The sequence below is a fragment of the Ciconia boyciana genome, chromosome 1 (genome assembly GCF_034638445.1).
Source record: "Ciconia boyciana chromosome 1, ASM3463844v1, whole genome shotgun sequence".
Lineage (NCBI taxonomy): Eukaryota > Metazoa > Chordata > Aves > Ciconiiformes > Ciconiidae > Ciconia > Ciconia boyciana.
In genome coordinates, this window is record NC_132934.1 from 112557238 (window position 1) to 112566463 (window position 9226).

Below are 9226 nucleotides of genomic sequence, written 5' to 3' on the forward strand. Positions count from 1 at the left end.
CTAGTCCAATTCCTGTGTGCTGTAGCTCTCCCGGTAGTAAGGACTTGCAGTTCATTCTCCTGCAGCTTCTGAGATCCCATCCTTCCCCAGATGCCTGTAGAGTAGATCAGATTTTGCAGCCCTCGTTATTCATAGCTGTATCAGGCTTCTTCATTGTCAGTAGTGGAGGTGTAAATGTCTTTCTTGGTTTTAGTTCTAGCTATTGGGATTCAGAGACTGTGTCATTCTTAGGTAACTTGATTACATTTCTTGGTTGGGTTCTCAACCCTTTTGGAATCAGCTCTGTAGAACAAAACCAGTCGTAAGCAGGCACAGAGTATTTACATCAAGTAACGCTTCTGAATAGAAGTTATGCCATAAAATATGTTTCCTAATTCTCCACAGCTTACAGTAAGAGAAGGAATAACAACATTTTTTCTATTGTGTGAAGCCAGCATGTCTGGGTCAATAGAATCAGGATGTGAAGCTTCTGGCTCTGGCTCAGCTGTCCTTTCCTATTGAGCACAGCACTTCAGTTTGTGCTTTAATTTCCCATTCAAGAAGTGACCAAGTACGAATTGGTCTACAGAACCCCCTGAATGGGAAGACCTTAGGGACCTAAAGTTGCAAATGTCACTTGACAGCAGTTTATATCTTGCTATCAACATCTCGTACCCAAATGCCATTACATGCTGTCCCAGAAAAGCATAAACCTGGTCACGTAATATCAATTCCTCCATGACATTTCTTTTGCAAGAACAACTATTTCATTTAAGTGTATTTCTTTCCTTGTTGGGGTGATCTTCAGTCAGTTAGATCTTAAAATATGTGGGAGTGTTCTTATTTTAGCCTGTTCCCTGCATAAATAAACTGTCAGGCTAAAATTTCAAGACAGGCTTGAAGAGTCAAAATTTGAATTTATTTCATGCCAACTGCTATTCCCTAAAAGACACTGACATTTCCCTGTTTTAAATATATCAGTTTGCATTCTGGATTTTTGAGTGGGTTTATGGTATGGTTCTTTGTTACTTTTGATAGTAGGATCTATATATAGTCATTAATTATTTTCCATATGCAATGAATGTGGATGATACAATGCATGTAATGTACACACAGCCACCTGGAACAGAAATTACATAATGCATTTCCTACAAATCACTTTCCCTTCTGTGGAATTTTTAATTGTTACACAGTTTGTACTTTCTGTGTACAGAAAGTTGTACAGATCAATTGTACAGATCAATTCCTCAATCCTATGTGAATGCTGTTCGCAAATAACATCTTTTTTAGGCTTTTGGTCATGCAATAACCTATGTTTGTCCCTAAGACTGTAGATGTACAGACAAGTCAGGTAGAACTTACCATTCCTTCCACCTGTCGTACTATGATCCATAATCTTTTCACAGATATGAGGTAGTCATGAGTTATGTGCATCATCTACAAAAATGACCATTGTATCAATTTGTGTATCTTAAAGTAGAATTTTACTTATAGAGGTGAATAAGCACATGCAGTTTTTTTAAAAAATAACCAGAATCTTTTTGACTTCTACCCATTAATTCTTCCCTAGTCAACTTCTTGGCTACACATTTATCTGTGCTACACTACAAAGATTTTCCTTGAGGATACCTACCAGAGGATGGTAGTTTTCCAGATACTTCCTGAATAGATGGATTATTGTAGTTGTACTAGCCTGCTTAATGATTATCTTCTCAGGAACAATATGAAAATGTGAGATATGAATTAGACAAGGGTTTAAGACTAGGTGTTTGCTATGGCACATAGCAGTCTGACTGCTCTCTAGAACATCACAGGTCCAGAAAATAGTCTGTTAAATATAAAAGTGATTGTTCATCTGTAAGTCAGTTACCCTGTGCTTCCAGACTGCAGCTGGTGAAGTTCCAGGATACAATTCCTGATCTTATGACAGGAATAGGGATGAAATATTTACATGGAAAGAGGTTTTATTTTGGAATTATCCAATATATCTTGAGTATCCTTTGGTCTGCCTTTTGAGAGTAAAATTGTATGCAAGTTGATTAGTACTAATATTGTTAATACTTCTGTAGCATTGAGCAGCTATTTCCATATCATGTCCATATTATTGACAGCAGCCCTGTGGAGAAGGACTTGGGGGTACTGGTGCATGAAAAGCTGGACATGAGCCGGCAATGTGTGTTCGCAGCTCAGAAAGCCAACAGTATCCTGAGCTGCATCAAAAGAAGTGTGATGAGAAGGTCGAGGGAGGTGATTCTGCTCCTCTGCTCCGCTCTGGTGAGACCCCACCTGGAGTACTGTGTTCAGCTCTGGAGTCCTCAGTTCAGGAAAGACGTGGACCTATTGGAATGGGTCCAGAGGAGGGCCATGAAGATAATCAGAGGGATGGAACACCTCTCCTATGAGGAAAGGCTGAGAGAGTTGGGGTTGTTCAGCCTGGAGAAGAGAAGGTTGCGGGGAGACCTTATTGCGTCCTTTCCGTACTTAAAGGGGACTTGTAAGAAAGATGGGGACAGACTTTTTAGTAGGGCCTGTAGTGATAGGACAAGGGCTAGTGGTTTTAAACTGAAAGAGGGTAGATTCAGACTAGATACAAGGAAGAAATCCTTTATGATGAGGGTGGTGAAACACTGGAACAGGTTGCCCAGAGAGGTGGTAGATGCCCCATCCCTGGACACATTCAAGGTCAGGTTGAACGGGGCTCTGAGCAACCTGATCTAGTTGAAGATGTCCCTGCTCATTGCAGGGGGGTTGGACTAGATGGCCTTTAAAGGTCCCTTCCAACCCAAACTATTCTATGGTTCTACGATTATCAACAAAAGCATAATGACAATACTAACTGCTCCATCTTCCTTACAATTCATTGTCCAATTAGCACAAAGGTTATTCATTTACTTACATGTGAGAGACTAGCATTTGTTCCTAAAATGGGGAAAATATGACATAGAAACAAAGAGTTTCTTCTTCCAGTGTGAGCAGAAGGGGCTAGATTCTTTTCACACAAGGTCTCTTTACCCCGTTCTGGCAGCTGGGATTGTCACAATCTAAGGAGATTAAAGTACACTCCTGCAGTGTGTATACTAACAAAAAGGCTCTTTACACTGCCAGAAAATTCAAGCATAACTAGGCATCAAGTCCTATATTTATTAGACTAAGTTAGGAAAGTTTACATCTATTCCCATAAAGAGGCCATCGTCTTATTATTTAGTCATAAACAAAATGCTCTTTTGAGATGCTAATCCGTGATGTTTGTGGAGTTAGGTAAGTAACCATGGATACAGGATGCTTTGAAGACTTCATGGAATTGGGAACATGCTGTTAAATGCATCTTGGTGGTGTTAGTCACTGATAATTAGTTCTGCCTTTTCTTTGCCGACTTTTGAGAGAAGGGATCTTGGTAATTAGTTATGTGCAATGTATGTGGTTAATATGATGATATGAGACTAAGACTCTTTTAATAATTTTTAGGAAAGATGGATCAAAAGAGCCAATAGTGGAAATGAGAACAGAGGATGAAAGAATTACCAATCATGAAGACGGGAGTCCAGTAAATGAGCCAAATGAGACAACTCCCCTCACAGAACCAGAGTAAGTAGCCTGACATTCCCTGGAGTTTCACACAAGCTCCTCCTCGCTGTGAGGACGGACTGGGCTTCCCACGCTCTGGAAGGGAGATACACAGCATCACCAGAATGGTGTGCTGCTGCAATGCAGTGCATGAGTGTGATTTTTTTTTTTTTTTTTTTTACAATAATTGATCTAAATCATGGTACCCCACATGCAACAGCTGAGGTTCTCACTAGACATTTTTCTCTTCTTTCCGTGACCCAGAATACAACCACATCTGGGTGTTATCCAGCCCTTGGATGGTGACACTGCAATAGCAGCAATACTGCAGTGTATCTTTACACCACCACCTGTTTGGAGGTTAGCAAGTATCCAGGGAAATTTTCTGGCCCTCCCTGATGCCCTGACTCCCAAGGAGCTCCTCCTGTGCTCTTGGGGAAAACAGACCTCATGTCAGGGCAGGGGGACACAGGCAGTCCTGCCCTGCTCTCCCCAGCCCACTGGTCCCCCCTGCCCAGGGCCCAGGAGCCCCACATCAGCTCCAGCCTCGTCAGCAGCCCATGCCCAGCCCTGGCCCCGGTGGGACACGGACCCACAGCCTACTGCTGCCCCCAGCTCTGCCCGCTGCATTCAGGGGCTGGAGGGTGAGGGCAAGGCTCTGCATGTGCTCTCTGGCTCTCAGGCTGCACCAGAGCTTGCCCCTGATGCTCCCCTGCCACTCCTGGCTAACCTCCAAACCCCATGGAGTACCACGACTGGCAGAGGCAGGTCACAGCCCTGCTGCCTTCTCTGTCAGCTCTAGCACCCACATCACCTCACCTCCCCAGCCCTCCTGACCCTGCAGTGGTGGCTGAGCAGGAGTACAAGGATTTTTTTAGTTGGGTGCAGCTGATCTTTACCACCTACCCAGCAGTTACTGACCACTATGCGGGAATAATCTCCTGACTCTCAGGAATGGCCTTAGATTGAGTCCCACACACACCCTGTATGTAGGGCACAATGATCCCATGCTCCAGAAATCCAGCTCCTCCTGGTACCTTCCTCCTTTCATTCACGTAACTGAGAGTTTAGCTCAGTATTTGAGTCCATGTGCTGTAATTGGATTAATAGAGCTGAAGGGCAGCCACTTTGCTCAGTTCTCTCATGCCCCCTTCCTGTCTCTGCAAGCTGCTTTCAGCACAGAAACTGCAGCAGTTCTCACCTGGGCTTGCAGGCTTCGGCTGCCTCCTGAGTCACGGAGTCCAGCCTTGGGCTCGGGGATCCTGGGCACTGGCAGTCAGGTCCTCTCCTCCATTTTGCTGCTGCAGCCCCTGGAACAGATTAAACCAGGTAGAGTGGCTGGTGTTTGTACCCGAATAGCGCTTTTCAAAACCTGTGTGGAGGATAAAGTAACATTTGTGATAGGGCACAAGCAAGCTGGTATTTTGCTAAGCTTACTATTACAATGAGAGCTTCTGATGTGCCTTTTTTTTCCTTCTGAAAGTTTAGTTTGAAGAGAAACTGATATTTCAACAAAAGTGATGACAGTATCATTCCTTCTATTGAGAACCCACCTAGTGGTGTTAAAGGACACGAACTGATTGCTCCAGAGTTTCATTTCTGAGCCTCAAAAGTTGATTGATTTGAAATTATTAAAGAAAGCTCCAAGTTTCTTTGGTTTGAGCCCAAAGCTTTTCACGTGGTGTGAAAATCTCCCACCTCATGAGATCTTAAAGCTGTCAGGGCTTCCAAGACACTTCTGTAGTAAATATAGAAACTCACCTGTTGATTACTTGATGGAATCACAGTTGTTTTTTAATGAGGAGAGGATGTTCTTATAAAACAGTCTTTTTCTCTTTCTGAAAATATGACAAAATTGCCTTCTTTGCCATTATCTAGAACTGCAAAAGCCAGAAACTTTAATAAGAAAAAAGCCTGTTATTGGCTTTTTAGGAGAATAGGACTGCTAAGAGATATTATAATAATGATCCCGGTTTCCTTCTTGGTAATTTCTTCTCCCACAACCAATGGCAAAAGGCAGCAGTACAGGGTATAGCTGGACAGATGTCAGATAAAGATTTGGGACAGTGTCACTTAGGAAACCAAAGATGAATAGAGCGTCATGCAATCAGGACATCTGAAGGGACACTGGTACTAGGGGAACATGAAAAGACCTTCTGCTCAGACACAGGTCATAACTGATGAAACAGAGGAGCAATATAAAGTACAAGTGAGATGCCACTAAAGGAAAGGAGGACACAATAGAGTAGAAATAAGTCTGTCAGTAGGAATAACACAAAAACACCTTGTCAACAACAGATGCTATCAGCCAGAAAGGCACACGCTGGGCAGGGCAAGGATGACCAGCAGGGATCTTGGAGGGAAGAGCTTAGCTTGCAGGAAGGAAAAGTTTCAAGGACATTCCAGGCAGACAATGTTCATACAAGGTGGGATTCATTCTAACTAATTATGGCTGTCTTAAAGGTATACAAGATAAGCCTTCCATTTAAATTAGATTAAATATTTTGAATAATTAGTTGAATTATTTTGAATAATACCAAATTATACTCAGAACTTTAAATGCAATTTAAGCATTTGTGGAAAATAATTAATAAAGAGATTACTTCCTCTTACAATAATAGAGTATTTTAATTATATTGCTCAACATATTATTCAGCAATCTATGTTTTACCTTAACTCAGATGATTCTTGTCAAAGCCAGGTTTGGGATCCATGTGTGACAGATGAGCACAAAGCACTTTTATCTGCAAGTCAACAAGTTTTAATAATGCTGGCAGTAAATCAATTTAAGCTGTGCATTTCATATTACATTTCTGTAATATGATTAAAATACCACACGCAATGTGGTACTATAATTACATTCCTAGTCTGACATTATTGTGTTTCTAGTATTGGTTGATTTTTTCTTAGTATTAATGAAGCTGGGTGAATTCCAGTATCAAAATGGCTAGGAGCCATTTTCCTATAAAATAGGAAAGTAAATATTCTAGTTGAAGTTTTGTATGGGTAATATCAGCAGACTATTGCTGTCAATATTATTAATGATTGATAACAGCCAGCATCTGATTAAAGCAAAAGAACCTTTTAAAGTTCTCTAGTCTTTTTTTTTTTTTTTCCAAAAAAGCTTTTATTATAAAAAGCTTTAAGATTTGAAAGGATTAGTCTGCCCAGATGAAAAATATAAAATTATTTCAAATAGATGTAGCCAAAGAAAAATTAGGTGTAGGAAAATTGGCGTAATTAGAATATTTAAACTTGATTTAGTTAATTAAAAGAGGAAAATGATTGAATCTGTTAATAGGGATTAAATATGAATTAATATTTGAAACAAATGGAGAGGAAACTTCAAAAATAACAAAAATATTGTCATAGTCAAAAAGGATAATGTCTAATGATAACTTAATTGATAACTTCACATCATATCCAAAAAAACTCACAAGTTTTTAAAGACAATAAGGTCAAAGAATGGTAGATTCTTTGGTAGATTCTTTGGTAGATTCTTTTTGGTAGATTCTTTTACAAGGAAAACTTGTAAAACATTTTATTTGTTTGTAGTTCTTTTTTTTTTTCTTGCTTGCATTGAAAGCAAAGCTAATTTTATCACACTGTTTGCATGAACATGGGTTTCAGTAATTTCTAGCATCCTTCAGGGTTTTAGCAAATCTTCCTATTTCAAATAATTTGAAATTATTTGTAACATGCTCTTAATCCACTTCTCCAAAACCAATTTATTTAAATTTCCACACAGTTTATTCTGTCAATTGCCCAGTTTTCACTTTGACTAAATATTTCCTCCCTTTCAGCACTGCCTTTTAAGAAATTACTCTGCCTTTATATAAAACTGGATTAAATTAGGTCTTTTTTTTAATACTAGTTTAACTGCTTTGCATTATCAGGCCTTCAACACAGGTGCCTGCTTACCTAAAATGCATCTCATGAGCTTGCGCGTCCTCTGTCCCAGTGTTTTATCCTCTTTTAAAAATAGATTTGTGTTGATTCTGCTGTTTCCATTCTTTTCAGGCATCGTGTTGTGGGCTGAAATCTCTTTTCTTTAGGTGTGCCATGTGAAACAGACAATTACTAGAGACCTCCCTCTGTGCTCAAAGCCAGACAGCTGATATATATCCCACATATTTTATTGTAACAGAACAAGTTAGTCTTCTCTTTGATTTCTCTCGGATATAGGTTGTGCTCATTGTTTAACCTCTAGATAAACAGCATCTTTCTTAGTTCATTTCAGACAGCCTAAATTTCATAAGACTGGGAATTTGGGTATTGCTTTGTTTTATTTGTTGTTATTAAACACTGTTATTACAAGACATTCCTAAGGGATTCCTCAGACAGGTTCTGAACAGTATATTGCTCTTTGGGACATCAAAGCAATCACAGTGGAAGTTTACTGAAACATTTAACAGTTATTATGAATAAAAAAGGCATATGCATATTATTGCCTAGTTAATATTTTCTGTTAAAAAACAGAAAGCAAAACCAAACTGGAATCACAATTAACAGCTATTATGCCCAGGAGACATTATTACAGGAACATCTGAGTAAACCATACATATTTTGGACAGTTATATTTTTTGACAGCTAACTACGGGCAGTAGGGAATCAATGATTTTCAACATCTTTTTGAAGGAAATCAATGCTTTGTCTTTCCTGTAAAGTAAGGGTGGGGATTCTTTTGCCATTGGTGTTAAGGATTATAAAACTCTTCAGAGTTTTCACTAAGTTAGTCTTAAAAGAACTAGAAGGTATTAATGCAGCTAGATTGTGTGATCTAGCAAAAATAAATTGTAGAAGTTTCTAAATAATAAAATAACTTTCATTACCTCCTTGTGCTATAAGAAGTTCTGTCCCTTACCTATGTCTTGGCATAACCTCCAATGATAGATGTCTTCTTTCATATACAATTGAATTTACATTTAGAAACAGACATTTAAAAAAGAGTATAATCTAGATTCAGCAAAATGATTGACTGTAAGTGTTTCACGGTATCCTCAGAAACACATACCTCTGTACTGTCTTGGGTCAAGTTATTTGGCATTCTATTGTTTCTTTTGTCTTATTGCTTATTGAAGAAACTGCATTTTGGACAGCAGCAATGTTCTTATCATGTGCCATTTAGCTTCTTCTGGCTTTACAGAAATGGAAAGAGTTAATATGAATTTTTTTAAAAGTGAAGAACCTCAGTACTCATAATAAAATAATTATACATTATTTTCAATAAATTATGTTTTTAGAAACACTGTGAACTGTATAAGCAATACATACAGTGTAGACTTAAATTCCAGATTATGTGTTACTTATGTGTTACCATGATTCCTCTTTTCTTCTGATAGGAAGCTACCACTAAAGGAGGAAAATGGGAAAGAAGCTTTAAATCCAGAAACCATAGAAATCAAAGTTGCTAATGATATCATCCAGTCGAAAGAAGATGATAGCAAAGCATAATAAGATAAACTACAGCTGTCTGGATAATGCATTTGGATTGAAGTAACCCGGTGACCAAAACTTTACAGCTGACCATAATTTCTTGGGAAACTTAAGCTTGGAATAGTTAGTACATGTGTACATATGATGAAACAGTTTCTGTCTACACTTCCTTTCTATTTTTTTGTTAATGGTTTTAGTATGTAGTTTTGCTGACACCAAGTCCCATGGCAGGAATTTGAAAAATCTG

At 39.0% G+C, this 9226-nt stretch overlaps 1 protein-coding gene across 1 annotated transcript in view; it reads left to right on the forward strand.

The window, feature by feature from the left end:
- The window catches only part of NCAM2 (neural cell adhesion molecule 2), a 339691-nt gene extending 330694 nt beyond the window's left edge, over positions 1-8997 (forward strand). Inside the window, exons 18-19 of the mRNA XM_072852963.1 lie at positions 3445-3564; positions 8886-8997. Coding sequence (XP_072709064.1) covers positions 3445-3564; positions 8886-8997 — 232 coding nt within the window. The remainder of the gene's footprint in view (positions 1-3444; positions 3565-8885) is intronic.
- Positions 8998-9226: the final 229 nt, after the last annotated feature.